The 22,640-nt window shown below is 43.8% G+C and overlaps 1 protein-coding gene across 6 annotated transcripts in view; it reads left to right on the top strand.

Annotated features, from left to right (window-relative positions):
* Positions 1-22,640, top strand: part of si:dkey-26i13.8 (kinesin-like protein KIF19) — a 183,537-nt gene that overhangs the window by 144,820 nt on the left and 16,077 nt on the right. For 5 of the 6 annotated variants that reach the window (XM_041205923.1, XM_041205919.1, XM_041205924.1 and 2 more), the window contains 4 exons: positions 3,037-3,203; positions 4,659-4,764; positions 17,551-18,078; positions 21,719-21,920. In XM_041205923.1, the coding sequence (XP_041061857.1) occupies positions 3,037-3,203; positions 4,659-4,764; positions 17,551-18,078; positions 21,719-21,920 (1,003 nt within the window). The remainder of the gene's footprint in view (positions 1-3,036; positions 3,204-4,658; positions 4,765-17,550; positions 18,079-21,718; positions 21,921-22,640) is intronic. The other variant, XM_041205921.1, reaches the window with a different exon arrangement.

The following is a 22,640-nucleotide window of genomic DNA, read 5'->3' as shown; positions in this document are numbered from 1 at the left end:
CATTCTTAGGGTAACTAAGATTTGAGATGATTTCCTTCCTGTCGCTCTAGAGCATGTTTATCATTTCACCAGGAATAGTGAACAAAGGGAATCTTTACAGAGGATAAACAATGTTCCAATGTATAATACAAGAAATGTTTTTCCCTCCCTCTTCATTCACGCCAGGCAATTTATTTAATGCTATTTCAGAACCTGCTTAACGTCTTAGCTTATGCTTTATTGAAAATAGAAATGATGGTTTCTGTCATATGTACACATGACAAAGAAGGAAAGGAAGCTTTGCTAAGCCAAACTGAGAGTCTCCATTGATTATACACATGATAATAAACAGAAACAGGTCCGTAAAACATAATTGGAATTCGAAACGTCTCTGGATTATTTTCACCATTTATTTCCAGAAAGTATTTAGAAGAAGTTACTCATATTGCTGGGCATTTTATTAACAATACATATTTTCACAATTTTAAAAAAGCACACCAGGATGAAAGGTCATTAATATGCTAAGTGGAAGCTATTTTTCCCAGAGTTTAAACAATTAGTGGTTTATTGCCTTGTCTGAGTATTCGGAAAGACACCATTGTTTTGGAAAGCTCTGATTTCTGGCAGCTTGTGAGAGAAGGTAAAATGGGCCAGCCTTTTGACACAGAGTGATAGACTTTTACAGCAGAACAGAGACATGATAAAGAGCAGTCAAACAGCAAGGTCCTTGCAGGATAGTTGAAAAGAAGGAGACTACAGGGAGATGATGCTCTATCCTGAGCTATAGGATGATGCAGGTGTGGGATAATGCTACAAGATGCAGGCGAGTTATTCTGTTTAATCATAGAATGGTTACAGCACAAAAGGAGGCCTTTCAGCCCACTGTGACTGTGCCAGCTCCCTGCAAGAGTAACTCAGCTAGTCCCATTCCCCTGCCTTTTCCTCGAACCCCTGCATTATTTTTCTCTTTGGATAATTATCTAATTGTCTTTCAAAAGCCATGATTGAATCTGCCTCCACCACACTCTCAGTTAGTGAATTCCTTTGGCTCTCGACCCTTCCACCAATGGGAACAGTTTCTCTCTATCTGCTCTGTCCAAATCCCTCATGCTTTGAAACACCTCTATCAAATCTCCTCACAACCTTCTATTCTCCGAGGAGGACAGCTCCAACTTACTTAATCTATCTTGTGGGAGCAGTAGCATATTGGTCATGTTGCTAGACTGGTAATTCTGATGCCTTGAATAATACTCTGGAGATGTGAGCTCGAATCCCATCATGACAGCTAAGGAAATTTAAATTCAATTGAATAATCTTGAATAAAACAGTAGTTTCAGTCAGGGTGACCATGGATACTGGATCGTCATACAAGAAACAAGCTGATTCACAGATTCATTCTTATACATCAGTGTGGTTAACTCTGAACTGCCCCCTGAAATAGCAGGTGGTGAGGGATGCTGGTCGTGGTGGTGGGGCAGAGCTCGTAGCATAATGGCAATGTCACTGGACTAGTAATCCAGAGGCTCAGACTAATGCTTGGGCATCGGTGTGTTCAAATCTCACCAGTGCAGCTGTTGGAATTTAAATTCAATTAATAAAATATGAAATTGAAATCCAGTCTCATTTTTTATCACAAAAACCCATCTAATGCACTAATAGTAATAATGCCCTTTAGGGAAGGAAACCTGCTGTCCTTACCCGGCCTGCCCTACATGTGACTCCAGACTCACAGCAATGTGGTTGACTCTTAACTACCCTCTGAAATGGCTACTCTGTTCGAGGGCAATTAGGGATGGGCAACAAATGCTGGCCTTGCCAGCAATGCCCACATCCCATGAAAGAATAAATAGAAAACGCCCAGCAAGCCACTCAGTTGTACCAGGTTAGTAAAAAAATGTCAAATAAGAATCATCGTGGGTGTACCTACATCACATGGACTGCAGTTTAAAAAGATGGCTCACCACCACCCTCTCAGTGACAATTGGGAATGGACAATAAGTGCTGGCCATGCCAGTGATGCCCACATCCCATGTGTCAATAAAAGAACATGCAAGTCTAAGTTTTGAATCGGCTCTGATGCAACTCCTATTTTCTCAGCCTATCTGACCCTCATCCATGACTTTCCCATTCTCTCCAGGCTATTCCAACTCACTCCTTGCTGGTCTCCAGTCCTCCACCCTCAGTAATCTTCCACTCATCCAAAACTCTGCTGCTTGTATCCGATTCAGCAGCAAACCCCACTTACCCATTACCCCGCACACATGGCTTACATTCTCTCGGGCCCCCAGTACCTCAAATCACCTCATAGGGCCCTCCCTAACTCTGGAACCTACTCTAGATCTACAACAAACCAAGAACTTTGCATTCTTAATTTCAAATACTTTCACTCCATCTTTCACAGCCATATCTTCAGCTGTGTAGGCCCTTAGCATCTGAAAATTCCATCCTAGGCTGCTTCACCTCCTGAAAAGCCAACTTTTTGACCAAGCTTTTAGTCGCCCTCCTAATATCTCTTCCTTTCACTTTGTCTGGATTCCTGTCGACTGCATGTCTGTGAACTTGGGAACTTTTTCTACATGAAGGATGCTACAAGAATGCATGTTATTGTTGTACCAGTTGAGTTGAGGGATTCTGATCAAGGCTGTCGACTTTCACCTTACTGTGGAATAAAGCCGCTCAGTGCTTCCAAGACCTGTCTCCTCTGGTGATGGCTGTTTTCAGACAGATTGGAGAAACACACATGTGAAAGGCTTGTCAATAGTCCCAATCACAAAAAAAGTTCCATTATACCCTCTAAGTCTCTCTGTTGATTAAGTGGGTATGGGCAGCGGCAGTCACCACAAAATGTTCAGTTCACAGAATAGTTGATGCAACTGAACCCAAGACAGACCTGAATCTGTAAACCCCGTTTTGCACACAATAGCACAGAGGGTGGCTCTGATTATTTTCTGGCTGTGTTCATTCTGTGCTTCCTGGATTAAATGACACCGAGGTTTATAAAATTGCAGACACATACTTGCAGTTACGTTCTGCACTTCCTTATTGTGTATCCGGCAGGATCGCACTCTTCTGAACGTGGCCCGTCAGCTGAACCTAGAAGATTATGTGTTGGCAGTGGATGGAAATAAAGATGACATAAGGCCAAGGACAGTTCATGAGAACAGAAAACTGCTTCATGCCCGGGTCAAGGACTCACTGCCTCCAATACTCCCTGATCATGACAGGTAACAATGCAGGAATTTTTTTTCCATAATAATTGTCCTGATTTCTATTCAAACCAGCAGGAACATAAACCAAACAGCGAAGCAGCCTACAGTGGGGAGGTGGGAAATAGCTTCTCTATTGTGTTTATTTGAATAGAAATTTGATTGCAAGCTTAAAGATAATTGATCCGTACTAGAGGTCCTTTACCACGTCAAGATTGTTTTTTCCTCTTTCAGTGCTTTGTGCTTTTTTGTTCCAGTTTACATTTGCTGTTGTCAAAACCATCGAAGTGAATACTGCTAAGATTTTAAAATCACAAACCGTATTCCACTTCATTCTGTTTATATTTCTTACTGAATAATTTAAGCCACAAAGTGTGTTTATACCCCAAATTGCAGATGGTGCAGCCCAGATTACACACGGTCACCTTCTGCATAATTTATCTGCATATATTTCCAAATGAGTGAGCAAAAAGGTTGTGCAAAGCCAATCACTCCTGTTTAGGGTTGCAAACTATGATTAAATGTATTCCTGAGGTTTCATCACATGACTTGCCCCCATCCATTGATTGGCCAATACATCCATCATTGTAACACACTGCCTTCCCACACCAATTGGAAAGCAAAAAGACTCATTACCCAATTGGATGATGCTTGACAGTCAGCCAAACAGCCTTTTCCACCCACTTTCAATATTTTTTATATCTGGTAAAGAGAAATGTTGTAAGAAAATGACAAAAGAAAACAATCTTTTTTTAATGCCCCAGTGGTTTTTCTCCAAGGTTGCGCACAACAGTGTCCTGGAGATTGATCTTCAAATTTCTGGGGATTCCAGACCAATGCTTTGTCTTCCCAGGATAAGGATACTACTCAAACTCCTGTTGCAATTAATTTACAGGATTATGACTGATGGACATTCCATGAAGTCAACAATTGCAATGTTATTGAAGGCAGAGGTGTCAAAATCCCTCTTAGTGGGAGTTCTTGCGGTGTCTGGACTGCAGAATATTGCTGACAGCAAAGAGGAACTACAGCGCACCTTGCAACATGTAGGTCAGATCCACCACATTGTGAGACCTTTAAGGGTTCTCAGCCTCCCCGTACAGCCCAACAAGGCAGTCTTCACATTGGCGGGCTGGACTTTCTGGAACCTTCCACACATCTTCAGCTCGAAGATTTAGGTTTAGCCTGTGTTTGCGACCACACTTCTTCCCTTCACTGCATTTCCTTCCTGGCTGTGTAAAACAGGAGAGATTCTGCTTTAAGAAAACACGGCCATGTCTTTTCCCTTCATTTGTATGAATTCTTCAATGAAATAGAATATGAGTGAAGCCAGGGCTGGAGTTAACAGGCTGGATAAAAGTAACTTAATTGAACATAAAAAAGACAGAATGCATCCAGTTTAATCTGTGATGTTTTGTATATTTCCAGTTTAATGATGAAAACTGTAACATATTAAACGCATGTTTTTTACAGTGATACCAGTAAGGTGTTTAAAGCCACTGCGCAGTCACGGTACATGAAACCATTGTCAACTCTAACACCGCCCCCCATCCGTCTAGCTGGACCACTGTTGCTGCAGGTTAGTAGGAGACCATCTAATCATAAAGATGAAAGCAAAATATGGCCGATATTAGAAATCTGAAATAAAAACTGAAAATTCTGGAAAGTCTAAAGTGCTCAGGGAGCATCTGTGAAGAGAGAAACAGAGTTAACGGGGGGAACTTGAACTTAATGTGCTGGGTACTTGCATTGATCTAATTCTTTCCACAGTGACAGGACTTCTGAAAGTACTTTACAGCAAATGAAGTACATTTGAAGTGTAGTCACTATTGCAGTGTAGGAAACACAGCAGCCAATTTGTGCACAGCAAGCTCACACAACAGAAATGTGATAGTGGCCTAGATCTTTCTTTATCTGGGTGCTTGTACCCCAAAGGCACCCCGGAAAATGCGCTGGGGAACACCTCGGAAGTCCTCATGTATTGTCTATATGGGAATTGCTCGGGAACTTTTAACTTCCATTGGGCAATTATCCTTACTTACTTAGCAGAATAGTTATCCAGGTAAAGTCACTGGATTAAAACCAGTTCTAACTCCTGCATAACTATTCTATTGACTCCCACACTGGACTCACCCCCGCCCCACACCCGTCAATCTTCCCAACCTCCCATCTACTCCTGACACCCCCGACCACCCGATGACTCTCCTATCCCTGACTAGTGTCCCCCCAGCTAACCCCCCACCCCCAAATACACCCCACCCCCTGACAACCCTCCCGACTCCCTGACTATCCCCCGAGCCTCCCTGACCAACCCAACCCTCCCTGACCACCTGATGACCCTCCCAACCCTAGCTAGCGCTCCACTCCACCAGCTAACCCTCCACTCTGACTATACCTCACCTCTAGATAGCCCTCCTGACCCACTGACTGTTTTCTAATCACCCCAACCCTCTCTGACCACCCAATGATGATCCTCCCACCCCTCGACTAGCCCCCACCCCCCCCAACTAATCCCTCACACCTGATTACATCCTGACCATACAATTACCTCCCAACCACAAGCCTGCCCCCACCAAGCGCCCACTGCCCACCCACCCCCGACCACCAACAGCACCCACATAACCACCGCCTCAACCCCCCCAACGCCCCCCACTCCTCAGACCACAGTGACCAGGTCATATGATTTTTCGTGATGTCGCTTGAGGGATGAATATTGGCCAGGACTCTTCAAAATAGTGTCATGGGATCTTTCATATCCACCCGAGCAGGCAGATGGGGCCTCGGTTTAACATCTCATCTGAAAGATGGCGCTTCCAACAGTGCAGCACTCCCTCAGTACATCACTTATGTGAGTCAGGTGAAGCATGGGTTTTAGACCCTGCCTTAAATCAGGAAGAATCTACAACCAACCTGGATCTGGTCTGGTCGGTTTCCTGGCCTTGGACTGAATCTGGGGCAGACATTTTGCCTCAGTGTGGGAGTGGGAATGGAGGTGGGTGGGTGCATAGTTTCATATCACTGGCTGGGCAGTTTGCCAGCACCATCCTGCTCCTGAGCCATTTTGTTGGAGGCGTGATCAGGGGAAGAATGCAAGTGGAGAGTAGGCAGCTTATTAAACTAACTAACAAACAGGCCAATTAAGGCCATGGATCAGAAACCCACTGGAGTTTTCCAGTTCCTCTCTGGCATCCACAGTATTGCAGCTGCTTGAAGGCAGCCTCCTGGCACCAATACTCCAGGCTAATGTTAAGCCTCTCCCCCCAACCTCCCTCACCACAACAGTGGCTGCTGACTGCCCTGTAGAGGGGCTTCCCCCTTCACAATGGTGGCCTGTGCGGCTGTGACCATTTTCTAATTCAAGGGCAGGATTTCCCGGTCGGTGAGTGGGAGGGGCGGGCACCACGCCCCATTTAAATTTTCAGGAAGGCGGGGGCACAGCAGAATCAGCTGTGCGCCCGCCGACCTGTCAATGGCCAATTGCGGCCATTGACAGAGTCATTTAAGTAATTAATGGACCTGCCCGTCTGACCTTAAGGTTGGCGGGAAGGCCAGGAGCTCTGGCAGGAATTAGAAAAAGCATGAAACCTCATCCACGGGTGGGATGAGGTTTCATGTAGGTTTTAAAAAATTTAATTAAAGTTTTTAAAAAAGTTATGGGCATATCCCAACTCGTGACATGTGAGAGAATTTTGTGTTCTATTTTTAATAATTTGTACATTAGAGCCGATCTCCCTGAGGCATAACTTAGCCTCAGGGAGATGAGTGCGCTCTTTCATGCGCATACGCGATAGAGCGGACTCTTGGGTTTAGGGATTCTCTCCTGCCTGCTCAGGGAGCGCATAGTGCTTCCATGTGGACGTCACGCTGGACGGGCCTTAATTGGCCTGCCCACATAAAATGGCGGTGCGCCCCCAATCAGGGGCGCCAATTGGAGGCGTGTCTCCATGCGCCCGTACTTCAACTTCCCCCACGACTGTTCTTGAGATTGCACCTCAGTTCCAGCCACCATCAGAAACCACCACCCACCCCACTGCCCCAGCTAACCACCAGCAGACCTTTATCCTGACCATCATCCGCTCCCTCAGACCGTCTTCTGACCCCCGTCTCCCTATCATCTTCTACTCCGACTGACCACCATAAAATGCCCACTCTGCAATTGGATCCCCCCCCACTGCACCCCTCAACACCACCAACACCACCAAAGGACTATTCTTCATCACATGATCAAGGCCCCCAGGATTGGACCCCTCTCCTCTCTCTGCAATCTCCCCCACCACCTCACAAGCACTACCTCCTCTTTTGGCTGCAGCTTGCGCTATAGGATTTCCTGTCTGCCACGCCTCCTGTCTGTTAATCAGGCTCGCTGGAGATTGCAGGATGATTGGGAAATCTGGACTTCTGGGATTCCTGTCCTTTAAACAGCCCACCCACATGGAATGAGCCTCTGGGCTAAGATTCAAGTCATTTGAGTCCGTTTCTCTCTCCCAGATACTACTTGAACTGCTGTGTTTCCAGCATTTCCTCCTTCTGTTCCATCTACTCATACATAGGAGCAGGAGTAGGCCATTCAGCCTACATATGTGTCCAACATAATAATGGTAGTAGTCTGCCTAAAGACGGGGCCTCTGTTCAATTCTCCACACTTGCGGTTTTGCCCTTTCCCCTCCAGTTGCTCCTTGGAGCCTCCCATTTTCAATTTCAAGTTGTCTAATATCATCATTCTCCTTCTCCCGCTTGGCTCCATCCCTCAAATCTTCCTTCAGTTACCTCCTTCAGCAAGTTCTCATACCGTAGAATATGGCCAATCCAACCTTGTTGCACTTTCTTGATGATATTCCTCCTCTACCATCCTGAGAACATCTTCATTGCTCTTGTGTTCTCTCCAACTGACCCACTCTATCCTTCTCCAGAAAGACATTTCACAGCTTTCTAATCTTTGGACATCCATTTGTCTCAAGGTGTTCAACACAATTGATAGCATATTCACACCAATCAGTTTAAACTAGCTGTGGTACCCTAAAGATAGCTTGAGTGCTTGATATACAAATTTCAACCCCGTCTCAAACTTCTGAAGGGGGATGTTGTTTTAGGGTTATATTGGTGAAAGGTGCTAAGTGAATGCTGTACCAATGAGACGCTCCTGCATGAAAGTTTGGTTTTAGCCTGCATTTTGGTCCTAACTGTTGATTAACACAATTTGAACTTGCCTGGAAGTGCTCAATCAAACATTTGTAGTCTTAGCACTCAAGCGCTCATCGGGCACAATTTTTGTGAAGCTGAATAAGTGGGCTCCTTGCACCCAATTCCATTGAAGGTGTGGAGTTTTGTGGCTGACATATTGCAGCACATTGAGAGGTGGCTCAGGAAATGAGAGACAGGGTTCTCGGCACAGGTTCTTGAACGAGGAGGTCCAGAGGAGGGGGGATGCCCTGTACCCGCAATGGGGGAAGTGTCCACCTTGCCCTCCTGTACCCTTCTCCTGTAACAGCTTGTTCACTGCCTGTAGGCCTCATGTCCTCCTCCCATTCATTCTGCAGACCAAGGGGTGGGGTGTGGGTGTTGACCCTAGCAAGATGCCTAAGAGCAAGCATTCCTTTTTGTAGAAAGATGTAAATATTATGGGGAGACTTTTGGGAGACTGGATAATCCCCAAAATCCCGTCTAAACATTCACCACACAACAAAACATTTTTCTCCTGGTGACTCCTATAAGATGTCCAATAAGGCGGAGTGACACAGCACACACTCCATCTAGGTAAAGCCCTCACAATTTCCGGAATAAATGTTGAAATATTATTGGTAAAACCTTGACAAAATATTCCAGAAAATCTCCCTACCTTTAAGTAGCGTTCAAAATCCTCAGCAATCTGTTTGCTCCCAATCAATCTGTCGCTGTCAGGAGACAGTGTTAACTCAAGAGCGAAATACTGCAGATGCTGGAAATCTGAAATGAAAACAGAAAATGCTGGAAACACTTAGCAAATCAGGCAGCATCTGTGGAAAGAGAAACAAAATTAACGTTTCAGGTTTAATGAAAGGTCGCAGACCGGAAATGTTGTCCTCTCTCTTTGCAGGTGCTGCCTGACCTGTTGAGTATTTATAGCATTTTCTGTTTTTATTTTGGTGTTAATTCAACTGCTACCCACCAAAATGCAACCTTTAAGGCAATTTAAGTAGCAATCAACCCCTTGACAATTATTCCCAGCACCCGCTTCAACTTCCCCACTAAGATGGCATCTTGCACTAAGCTATTTTTTTCTTCATTCTTTCATGGGACGTGGGTGTCACTGGCAAGACCTGCATTTGTTGCCCATCCCTAATTGTCCTTGAACTGTGCACTCATCTGCACTTAACTAGGCAGTTAAGAGTCAATCACATTGCTGTGGGTCTGGAGTCACATTGTAGGGCAGACTAGGTAAGGACGGCAGGTTTCCTTCCCTAAAGGGCGACAATCAATGATGGCTTCATGTTCACCATTACTGAGACTAGCTTTCAATTCCAGATTTATTAACTGAATTAAAATCCCACCGGCTGCTGTTGTGGGGTTTGCACCCATGTTCCCCAAACATTAGCAAGTCCAGTGACACTACCATTACGCCACCATGTCCCAAACCAATGCTGCAGATCAAGGTCCCATCATGGCCACCTCAGAACAATGCTCGGTCAAATGTGGAGAGAAAGACAGAGTTAATGTTTCCATCCCGTATGCCTCTTCTTCAGAGTTCTGAAGAAGAGTCATTCGGACTCGAAACATCAACTCTGTCTTTCTCTCCACAGATGCTGTCAGACCTGCTGAGATTTTCCAGCATTTTTTTGTTTTTGTTTCAGATTTCCAGCACCCACTGTATTTTGCCTTTATCTCCTTCAAATGTATTTGTCCTGTGCACATCCAGCTTGTTGTATTGTGTGGTTTCTTTAAGACTGTCACGCAGTCATGCCTTTGTGCATCTTAAAGAGAATGTTGGATGTATTCGGCCTGTTTGTTCCCCATGTGGTATGCTCCACATTGCTGCATGGCCACACACCAGCACAGCTTAGAGGGAACATTACCTCCACAGCATTTCCACAGCTAAAGAATCTGGGAAAAGTCGCCTGCCTCGCTGTTTCACTATCTCCAGCAGCTCCCTCTCTGGTACCTTCCTAATCTTCGTACCTGAGTCTGAACATAAGATATCAGCAGTTTTTCAAACAATTGCAAAGGCAAACCTGATTCTGTCCTCCACTGATGGGCACACAGGGATCCCTGGGTTGTGTTCAGGAGGAGGTTTGCTTTTTCGCTCTGTAGCCTAGTAACACAGGCCAATAATAGTGCTCTACAACTCCCCCCAGCTGAGATCGGACAACACGGCACAAACAAAGGGTCAAGGAGGTTTGCCTCGCATCCTATGCAGCTGTTAGTTTGTTCAGTTTGCATAAATGATTTTTAACATTTCCTAATCTCTTAAGTCACTTTTAGGTGCTTAAATGTTCACTGCACCATTCACCAAGGTTAGACTGAAGCCTCGAAAACATTGATGCCTCTTATTTGGGACATTCCACATTCTCACACTCCCAGCGGGAGTGAGGTCCACAAGGAATGCATCATGGAAAATTGCAGGCACGCAGTCTGTGGCCGGGATTTTCCAGTCTACCCACAATGGACATCATTGCAGGCAGGATGGAAAATTTGATGGATCAGCCAAAGGTCCATTAACTTTGGGCAGGAGTTTCTGGTCCTGCAGCAGGTGAGACGAGAAAATCCCAGCCATGACTTTCCAAGCTGCACTCCCCACAAGCATCATTTCTCACTGTGCGCTTTGGATCTTCGTATTACCCCTCTTGCTTGTATGATACGGGGAAGCAGACTTTCCTGTTCCTGAACTATTGGATCTCCTGGGAAACAGTGAATAGAAGAAAACCAGCTGGGGAGTATTTCATGGGCAGGATCTTCCGGTTGTGAGTGGGGCAGGGCAGAACTTCCGATGTCACCCCGCATCACTTCCATTTTCAGGTCAGCAGGGGCGCAGCCGAGTCAGCTGTGCGCCCGCCGACCTGTCAACAGCCTATTGAGGCCATTGAAAAACTAATTAAAGTCATTAATGGACCTGCCTGTCCAACCTTAAGGTTGGCGGGCACGCTGGGGGCCCTGGTGGGCTTCAGAAAAAGCATGAAACCTCATCCACGAGCAGGATGAGGGTTCATGAGGTTATTTAAATTTTTAGTAAAGGTTTCAATAGAAGTTATGGACATGTCCCAACTCATGTGACAGTGCCACATGAGGGAACATGTCAGGGAAATTTTTCTATCATTTGTTTTGCAAATTTTAATTCGGAGCTGATCTCCCTGAGGCAGCATTTAACCTCAGGGAGATCAGTGCGCTCTTCCGCACGCATGTGCGAATGAGCTCACACCCAGCTGAAGGAATCACCCCCCGCCTGCACAGGGAGCACATAGCGCTTCCAAGTGGACGTCACGCGGTGCATCCCCAATTGAGGGTGCCGATCGGAGGCGCGCCCGCTCCTGCACTCCCCCCCCCAATGAGGGGGAAAATTTTCCCCCATGTCTGTGACACAGTTTTCCCTCCAAATTTATATCCATTTGAATGAATACATAGAAAATAGGGATGGGTATCTTTGCAGGAACTTTATTCACTGCACCCAGACAATCGAATACATGTCAGGCATAGGAACAGGAGAACTTATAAAGGGGTGTATTTTCCAACTTGCGTTATTCTCACCCAAATATTTAACTCACTCATAAATTCCCTCAGCCCATTTTTTCAACCATACGAGTTAATCTGCTTAGAATCACCTGAACGTGTACAGATGGACATCATTTGCTCTTGTGTTTGCATGAGAAGAGTGTGCTGGTCAGAGAATATCCTAAAACGTCTCACTCGTTTCACTCCTATTCAAGGATTTGCCTTTATGTGCAGAGATGTTATTAGTGCATGTGGCCCCTTCTCACAAGCTGAAGACTAATTGAGGCTTTGTTAGCTCAGTTTCGGCAAGAAAGAACCTGCCATTATTTTCCAATAAACTTTCTCTGCAGTGAAACTTGTAAATAATTCAAGTAATTAAGGCACTGTTAACACCATTATGCATTTGACATGAATTGCATTGTCAAGGTGAGTTTTCAGCAGCCTCGTTTGTTTTATCTGAAGATAATTTTAAAGAAAAGGTTTAGTCCCTTTTACTATTTCTGCTTTTCCCTCCAATTTTCCTTTCTGTTATCCTATTAGACTATTGACAGCTGCACTTTCTCCTAGAGTCAGCTGGAGGTGACCTGGAGGGTGATAGAGACAACACTGTCCTTCAAGAATAGGAAGACATCACAGAATGATATTGCAGGGGCAGGAGGAACACAGGGCACTGGGAAGGTGGAGGCAGGGCATGAGGGAGGTGGGGAAAGATAGGTTCCAGCAAAGTGGAGGCAAACTAGGCCATTGGCAAGTTGGAGAAATAATAGGTTCTGGGTGAAGTGGAGAAAAGGTGGAGAGATGAAAGGACAGGGTGTGGGTGATGCGGAGACAGGGCAGAATCAAAGTTTAAAGGGAACATAACTGATGCAATCTACCACAATTCATTCGATTTCATTAGCCTAGATAAGAAGTTTAAAGCTTTTCAACAAAATTAAAACAAATTAACCAGCAGCTCAGACGTTCAATACTACACAGTGATAGGTATACGAACAAACAAATTAGGAGCAGGAGTAGGCCACTCGGCCCCTCGAGCCTCTTTAAGAAGATCATCCGATCTGATTGTAACCTCATCTCCATATTCCCACCTACCCCCCCCCACCACAATACTCTTTCACCCACCCCCCCTTGCTTATCAAGAATCTATCTACCCCTGCCTTAAAAATATTCAAAGGGCAGGATTTTTGGGTCGTCGGGTGGGCCCAGGAGCGGCCGGGAAATAGTCCTGCCGCCCGTGACCGTGATTTCACACTGGCTGGCCAATTAACGGCCACCCAGCATGAAAGACACGCTGAGAAGCTCAGCACTGCCGGGGTGGGGGCAGGAGGAGGGTGAGTGCAATAGTCTGTGCAAGAGCGGGGGAGGGTGCACTGAAAGCTCCCTGAAGGCTGGGTGCTGCCTCAGGGAGCTGAACGATTTTAAAATCAGAAATAAAGATTTTTAAAATCTGAAGAGATGTCCCAACATGGGACTCTCTCACAATAACATGGACAGAATAACAATTCCGCCCAAAAATGTATATTTATTTTTTATTTAACTGTGGAAACCCCATCCCGCCCATGGATGAGGTTTGCTAAAAAAATCAAAAGGCCGCCTGGCCGATTCGCCTGCCCACCAAGCATTAGGTTGGATAGGCAGTGAAAAATCTGTTCAAACTAATTGATTAAGGGTCTTAATAGGCCTCTTAATGTCGGCAGGCACGCTGCTGACTCTCGTGCGTGCCCGCCGACTGAAATATTGCACAAGTGTGCGATGACATTGGAACACTTGCCCAACGTCATCGAGCACTATTTTATGCCCAAAGACTCTACTTCCATTGCCTTTTGAGGAAATGAATTCCAAAGACCTATGGTCCTCTGAGAGAAAAACATTTCTCCTCATCTCTGTCTTAAATAGCCGACCCCTTATTTTTAAATAGTGACCCCAAGTTCTAGATTCTGCAAGAAGAAGAAATATCCTCTCCACATCCACCCTGTTGAGACCCCTCAGGATCTTATGTGTTTCAATCAAGTCACCTCTTACTCTTCTAAATTCCAGCGGATACAAGCCTAGCCTGTCCAGCCTTTCCTCATAAGACAACCTACCTATTCCAGGTATCAACCTAGTAAACCTTCTCTGAACTGCTTCCAATGCATTTACATCTCTCTTTAAATAAGGAGACCAATACTGTACACAGTACTCCAGGTGCAGTCTCACCAATGTCCTGTAGAGCTGAAGCATAACCTCTCTACTTTTGTATTCAATTCCCTTCACAAGAAACAATAAAATTCAATGAGCTTTGCTAATTACTTGTTGTACCTGCATACTAGCCTTTTGTGATTCATGCACTAGGACACCCAGATCCCTCTGCATCTCAGAGCTCTGCAAACTCTGACCATTTATATAATATACTTCTCTTTTATCCTTCCTGCCAAAATGGACAATTTCACATTTTCCCACATTATACTCTATTTGCCAAACCTTTGCACATTCACTTAACATTCCATATCGCTTTGCAGCCTCCTTATGTCCTCTTCACAACTTAACTTCCTCCCTATCTTTGTGTCATCAGCAAACTTAGCAACCATATCTTTGATCCCTTCATCCAAATCTTTTATATCTGAGATCTCTGCCCCTATTCCAGATGGACTTTATGATGGCCAGAGAGCACATCAAGCTTATGCAAATAACCTTAAGGCCAGAAAAACTGAGCAGGGTTTGGAGCGGCCAGACCTCCCACTACACCAGAGATGCGCCCTGATACTGTGCAAGGAGAAACCTGGGCCCTGATTTTCCTCTGTACCATAGCCGACTGTTCTGCTATAATTTTTGCTTCTGATAGAAGTTTTCCTGAATCTTACCAAAACATTACCCCTTGTGGACACTCCAATCTGGATGCCAGGTCACCCTAGGAGTCAATGCTGGGACGATCTGGTCTTGAAGCAATCATTCCCTGCATTGCATGAGTGAATTGACAGTGGGACAAGAACATTCCTTCCTCTGAGACAGTCACAAGGTTGCAGCATATAACAGAGTTGCGACCAGTTTTATCAGTTCATTTGTAAGCAAAATGGACCTTGCAATTTCTCTACCATTTCTTAGGTCAATCAACTATTAATCTCTTCATTATTTTGTCATGAACTGGTGAGGAGAAGTCGAATGGCTCTCCTTTTTCCCCTCTCTTCATTTGACCTCAACAAGTATTTTTGTATGTAAAGGATATACTTGCCAATTCAGTGAGTACCTAACTCTTTACATGTTGTGATCATTAAAAAAAAACAATAGGACATGTTTTCCTGGGCTTAACAAAGAATGAGGTTAGCTTTATTACACTTAAACCAACCTAAGTAAAATAATAAAATTTTTGCACGCACACACACACACACACACACACACACACGCACACACACGCATGCTCTCTCTCTCTCAAACACACACACACACAGCCTCTCTCTCTCACACACACGCACACACACATATACACTCACACACACACACATAGGGCTGAATCTTCTGGTCGGCATGCAGGGGTGGGCCTGACATGTAAAATGATGCACGATGATGTCGGGTGTGCATCCAGACATCATTGCACGTCATCTTGATATTTTGTTTGGTGGGCGCGCACCAGACGCAGCTGCGCGCCCGCTGAAATATTAAGCGCCTATTAAGGCCATTAAGAGGTTAATTAAAATATTTTAGAATGCTGCCTTAAGGTTGACGGGCAGGCGAAAAGCCCAAATGGCCTTCGGGTTTTTCAGGAAACTTTACCCACGAGCGGGATGAGGTTTCCTGAAGCTTTCATAAAATAAATAAATAAACTTTCCCAGCTTCACAAACATATCCCAGCTCATGTGACACTGTCACATGAGAGGACATGTTTAAATAAATTTTTACTTCATTTATTAAAATGTTTTATAATCTATTCAATCATTCCGAGGCAGCTCAGTTCCTCAGGAGGTTGCTGCGCTCTTTCACCCACAAGCACGAAACAGCACAGGCCCTGACTCTTCCTTCTCCCCCCGCCCACATAGGTAGCGCTGACCGGGCGTGTGTTACGCTGGACAGGCCTTAATTGGTTCGCCTGCGTAAAATGGCAGCGGGCAGCCGATTGCGGGTGGCAATCGGCTCCACACCCGTTCCCATCCAGCCAGCCCGCTCGCCATAAATAAAATCCTGGCCATACATTCACAGTTCACTCACACACAAATACAGTGGGGAAGGATAGATTGGTCAAATTAAAATTCATTAAAAAAAGTATACAACCTGTAGTTTGGTGACTTCAGGCTAAGTTTGATGGTCTCGATGCTTCTGAATTAAAGGTGTAGATGGCTGAGTTGATTGTTCTTTGGGAGACTGTATATTTAGCTTGGATTCTTTTAAGAAATCTCAGTCTGCAGGAGGGTGTCCCTGAGTGGTCACAGTCAGCAAACTGTTGTAACCTTGTGACTGTCAGAGGAAAGAATGTTCTTATGCCACTGTCAATTCACTCATGCAATGCAATGATTGCTTCAAAACCAGAAAGTCCCAGCATTGAATCCCAGGGTCAAGTGGCATCCAGAAAGTCCACAGGGTTGGTATTTTGGCAATTTTCAGGAAATCTTCTATCAGAAGCAAAATTGATAGTAGAACAGTCAGTTATGTTACAGAGGAAAATCAGAGCCCAGATTTTCTCCTCGCACAGTATCAGGATGCATCTCTCATGTAGTGAGACACCTGGTCACACCTAACCCTGCTCAATTTTTCTGGCCTTAAGGTTATCCAAGCAAGTGGGTTGTGGGGACCCTACTTAGGTTTTCTCCTTAAACTGTTTGTCCTCAGTTCTGCTGAGAAAACATGTACTTACAACATGCAAAGGGTTTGCTTGTCCAACTGCCAGATAACTCAAAAAAAGGAGTTGCTCATGTATTCCAAAGGTGACTTGATTAGCTCATGTCTAAGTAACTTAGCAAGGGTCCCATTTTCCAAGCGGTAAAAGGTCCAACTCCAACAATTGAATACCTCAGGTGATTGCCATAAATGCCTTGCGAATGAGACAGAAGTGGGTCCCTCACACTCCACTGAAGTCATTGTCATTAATGGATTTAGCAGACGGACTGACTCCACTCCAATGAATTGGAATGTGGAACATACAGTAATGCAAATTGGTATTCGCCATTTGGGCTCTGAATTCAAATCACTTTAGTCTCTGTGTTTTGAAAAAAGTCTGTTTTTAAATGTTCAATTCATATTTCCAGCCAGTGGATTAAAAATCATTATTTGGCATAGAGCACATCTTCATGACAATTTATACATATGGCAATGTTTTGTTTTGAGTGGCTTCCCAGAGCATTATGATTTTATCAATTAGGCAACATATTTTGTGTTGCAGCACATCTCTCAGCCTAGATTCTGCCCCTCAGATTCTATTGAATAAGCTTGAGATAAGTGTCTGTTTCAATCTAGTTCAATAAATTATGGTTTTGTTTGCAGTCAGCAGTGTCATCCTTAATCTGGAGCTATCACTAATACAAGATGCTCACATAATTGATGGCAAAGAGTTTTCAAGTATTAATATATATCAGGGTCCTTGTCTGTATGCAGTAGAGTGTATGGAGTTTTAGGAGCCTCTTTCACAGCTCATTGAACAACGATTCTTCCAGTCTATAGTGCTTAAAAATGTCACTTCTGAGTGAATTTTATCTTCTGTGTTTTGTTTGTTTGTCCTTGACAGAAACAGAGCCTGATCAGCTTGAAGGAACGGAGCCGCAGTCGACAGTCCAACACACCATCTGAAGCAGGTAGCAGCAAATCAGAACTCTACACTGTGAACAGGCAGCAGAGTCCAGGCAAGCTGCAAGAGATTGTCACGGGCACAAAGAGCATCTCCGTCATAGCAGCAAAACGCCGGTCTCGAGCCAATGTGGCAGACTCGGCAACGGTACCCATGAGAGAAAAGGAAAGGAACATTCTGTCCACTCACTCAGTTGAGGAAAATGAGGGGAATCAGGGTCAAGCAGACGCAAACAAAAACGCATTAAACATTGAGGTGAAATCTGTAGTCAACTTTGATAATCTCGCAGCTGAGATGGGAGTGAATGCCTTTCGGAACAAGCAAGAATTCAGCAGTCCCCCTCCCCCATCTCCACGTGAGTCTTGCACCAAAATGAAAGGACTGAAAAAGGCAGAACAAAGGGAAGATTCCACTGAAAGAAACACAAGGAAGAAACAATCCAGATCATTTGAAGTGAACTCCCAGGGGGTAAGGCTGCTAGATATAAGAAATATATAATAAAAGGTTTTGGCATCATTTGTCCTGAACTTGATGATTATCATGCAGTAACTGGGGGGAAAAAATTCTGGTGTATTTAAATCCCCCAAAGAAATGCAAATATAATATGACTTATCATTTTATCAAAATATCAAAATGCATGCCATACAATAAATCACATTTTAGCCAGGTGATTTTATTATGTAGGTAAAACACAGGAGCTAATCGAGTAATGCTCCATAAACAGCAATGAGATAAATGAATAGGCCATTGCTTTCTTTCAGGAGGTACTGGTTGAGGAGGGGATATTTGCCAGGAGAACTCAGAGTACTGAAGGAAATAAATATCATTGGTTTATGTTTTTAATAAAATTGAGGGAAGAGTTGCATACACAGGCCTGCAATTCCCCTGACATCAATGTCTAATACAACACTTACATGTACAGAAGGCATCAGCCACACATACATTCCATTCCCCAAAATTATCCAATATTTAAGGAGAATAAATCAGATCCCAACAATTAAAGGCCTGATAGGTTTGTTGTTCACTGTAGGCCAGATAGAGTGTGCTTAGATTGCTAGAGTGTGGTGCAGCATATCGCCTACTGTGTGAGGTTAATACCTATCCTGGCTGAGCTAGTCCTTGAGGCCTACCTCCTTGCCTTGGCCCATTGTGAAATCATGAAATAAGCCATGATTAGCAACCCTTTGTCGACGAGGACAGTACATGGAGAGACAGTAGGACAGATGCAGGAAGGGATGTGATTTATGACCAGGTGGAGATGCTGGCATTTATTAGAAAATCCCAGTATGGTTTCATACCTCACTAACCTGATTGATTTCTTTGAGGAATTGGCCAAGTTTGTGGATGAAGGCAGTGAAGTGGACATTAGGTACTTCAGTGCCCCAGAAAACCTTTCTTTGTGGGATTGCTGGATATATATTTTGGAAAGTAGGAAATTAGTTATAATTCTGTAGATTCTGGGCCATAACTAATGGGAGTAAGCCCACTGGGGCCCATGTCACAAGTGGAGTCCTCCAGGCCCTTGTGCTGGAACTGCGGATCATTAACAATTGGATGAGTGCGTAAGTGGAAACATTCACAATTTTACAGATAGTACAAAAATATGCCTGGGAATTTGGAACTTGGAACAATTAAATAGGCTGATTTGGATAATTTTGGGGAATGGAATGTGTGTGTGTGGCAGATGCCTTCTGTACACGTGAGTGTTGAATTAGTCATTGATATCAGGGGAATTGCAGGCCTGTGAATGCAATGGAACAAAGTTACAGTCGGAACTTGGGGTCATAAACTATTCATGCAGTATGATGAGGCCATTGGGAAAGCAAATAGAGTTTTAGATAGTGTTACAATGGTGAAATATAAAGTTACAAATTCTATACTTAGTCTGTTAAGGCTTTGGTAATTATTGCAATGGAGTAATATGTCTAGCTTTGACCCTCATGCATGGCAGAATTTAGCTAGGTTCTGGAAAAAGTGCAGAGTAGCATGATTAAAATGATACCCAGTCTTTAGGCTCTTAATTTTAAGGACAGCAAAATGCATTGGAAATATTTTCAGCAGGGAAATGAAAGCCTAGAGGCGATACGATTGAGCTTTTCAAAGTGAGAAAATGGTTAAATTCTGTTCAAACAAAAATCTGCAAATGCTGGAAATGTGAAAGAAGAACAGAAAATGTTGAAAATACTCAGCTGTGAACACTTTATCAGAATTGGTCATTTTCAGTTGAAGAAGCCAATTGGGCTGGATAGGGATGGGAGAATTAGAAGGCGTACATATAAGACACATAGGTAAAAAGTGAGTTAGATGTTAAGAAATGCCTCTTTTCACAGAAAATCATTGTTCCCTACATCAGATTACTGAAGTGTATGGTGAGGACAGGTAGCCTGCAGCCTTTCAAAAGGGCACTGGGTAATTTGACTTACAGGATAAGGAGAGGAACTCCTCGGAGTTCTGAAGAAGTCTTACGGACTCAAAATGTTAACTCTATCTTCCTCTCCACAGATGCTGTCAGATCCGCTGAGCTTTTCCAGCAATTTTTGTTTTTGTTTTCCTCAGTGTTTTTCCTTCCAGCCTTAATTTTTTCCCTCTGAGTTCTTGCCTCTCCTACAGGTGATTGTGTGACTAAGTAGCTTGCATTGATAGTGGATAGTGCTGCACCATGTCAGGACAGGTTGGGCTTGATGGTCTAAATGATCTTTTCCCAGCTTTAATCTTCTTTCTGCATATGTCAGTAACTCCCTACTTTTCCTTGAATACTATCATGCGATATTTAACAACCAACCTAAAAGACAGATAGCACCTCCATTCAAATCTCATTTGAAAGACAACACACCATCAATCCTTTAGTACTGCATCTGTGGGCGAGGCTTGAAACCTGCAATCTGTTGACTATGAGGCAAGGGTGTAATCAACTGATCCAAATTCATGAGATCCCCTTCTAATTATAATCAGTACCAACTTACGAACCCTTTTCTTAAGTCCAGTGAAACGATGATTTCCCCTGCTTTGCAATCTGCACATCACAAACTACAGGTACAGTGCGTTAAACTCGACTATCTGAAAGCCGGCAATTTTCAAAAATTGGACATTATTTTAAGCTGTGATGCATGAATTTTTATTATTATTGAATGAGTGAAATAATTTACTGATTTGTTTGGTTAGGTGCTGCATTGGTGTGCTGACCAGTTATTGGCTTTGCGTGCTTGTCTTTTCCCATGCTCTGCGTGGTCCAAGTGACCATTGACCTGATCCCATCAGAACTGCTCAACCTGAACTGCCCGATCCGAAACTGGCAAGGTCCAAAATCTGGCACCAACTCACTCCTGAGGTTGCCGGTTTTGAAACATTATTATATAAAAACAAATTAACCATATGACTTAGAAGATCTACGTAGCCAAACTTAATTGATAAGCTCTGGATGATCTTCACCTCTAGTTTTCTGGTGGACTCAGGAGTAAAATTAGACAGGGGTATATAATTTGCTGCCCCATTCTAAGATACACCTGTTAATAGGATCTAAGCCAGTTGATGAAGCTAAAACCAAGACCCAGAGCTTTTCTTTATTAGGAGGTTATTGACTTGGTCTGCCTCACAACTTCCCTCCCACACAACCCAGTGTCCCAGCTATCCCCTATTTATATGTGCTCAAATACCAATCATCTGTTTCTCTTAACATTAACAATGTAATTAACAAACTTTAACAATTTAATTTGACAAGATATTAACAATTCCTGGTACTCTGTTCTATTCAGGTCAGCAGAACTGAATAGCAGGTGGAGTATATGTAACAGATAAATACAATACCTCCTGCAATCAGTGTAATACTGCTTGTTTTACATTTCTGGCCATGTCCAATTCCATCCCCATGGTTCTTATTCTCATAGCTCTAGTGTTTTTCTTTGATTCTAGGTATTAAAGGTCTCAAGGGATATGGCAATACTGTAGTGCGGTAAAATGGCATTGAGGTAGAAGATCAGCTATGATCTTATTGAATAGTGGAGCAAGCTCAAGGGGCCGAATGGCCTACTCCTGCTCCTATGTTTCTAATTTATGTCCTTCTTGTTGGCATATCATTTCAGTCTAAAAATCTGTCTCTTTTCTCCCTCAGCTTCCTAAACTCAGAACAAACCCCTCACGGTCTCATAATCTCAAGAGTATTTCTGACTACAGGTTCTCTGTTGCTCCAAGCCTCTTCCAGAGTTCCAACCTAAATCTGCAGCCAAATGTCATACCAGCATCGATTGCCAATCTGCCAAGTGCTAATGTGCCTCCTGCGACAAAGATCAAATTCCCACTCAACTATCATTCAGGTGATCATCTTTCTGATTCAATCCACCTCCAGTTTAAGATGGACAATGCAGTTATCCATTCCTTCTTAAAATTACACTCATTTTAACAGTCAGGAAGCCAAGGGGCTCACAAGAAGATTTCACAATTATAAAACATGGAGTAAAAAAACTGTATCAGCTTTATTTTTAAAGAATTTTCTGATTGTCATTCTAAATACTGTTAAAAAGCACTTAAGTGTTAAAATATGCTGACAAGCTAAAAAAATATAGGGTTCACTGAGAGGTAAACCAGTGAGTAGGTAACCTGGTCCCGAAATTAATCCTGAATATGGGCTAAATTAGCTAATCTAAACCTTAGCATCCTTGGGTTGAGGTGGATAGGGTTGTTACGCCTGATGCCTCTCAGGACACTCCTACTGGTAATGTGCATGTGTTCATGTTCACCAAGGACAGAATCTAGCTCTGCTGAGATGTTCTTTACAGGTGACCCATCTGCTGACAGTCATTGTCTAGGCTTGAACAAGGTGCTGGACAGTGCTTGTGGAACTGTACCATAGTGTACTTAAAAGAAATACTTAAAATTACTTTTGAATATTCTCCTTTCCTGTGCTCCTTTGCTACTAGTGCTCATTCCCCAGCCCCAGTGTTCTGAGGGATGGCAATATCCAATGTAGAGAACTGAACTACCAGCTAAATATCTGAGACTTTGCCACCCTCCCACCTGAGGAGCAGGCATTGTCC

The sequence above is a fragment of the Carcharodon carcharias genome, chromosome 15 (genome assembly GCF_017639515.1).
Source record: "Carcharodon carcharias isolate sCarCar2 chromosome 15, sCarCar2.pri, whole genome shotgun sequence".
NCBI classification, from domain to species: domain Eukaryota; kingdom Metazoa; phylum Chordata; class Chondrichthyes; order Lamniformes; family Lamnidae; genus Carcharodon; species Carcharodon carcharias.
Note: the sequence above shows the minus strand (reverse complement) of the source record. Positions and strands in the feature narration are given on the sequence as shown.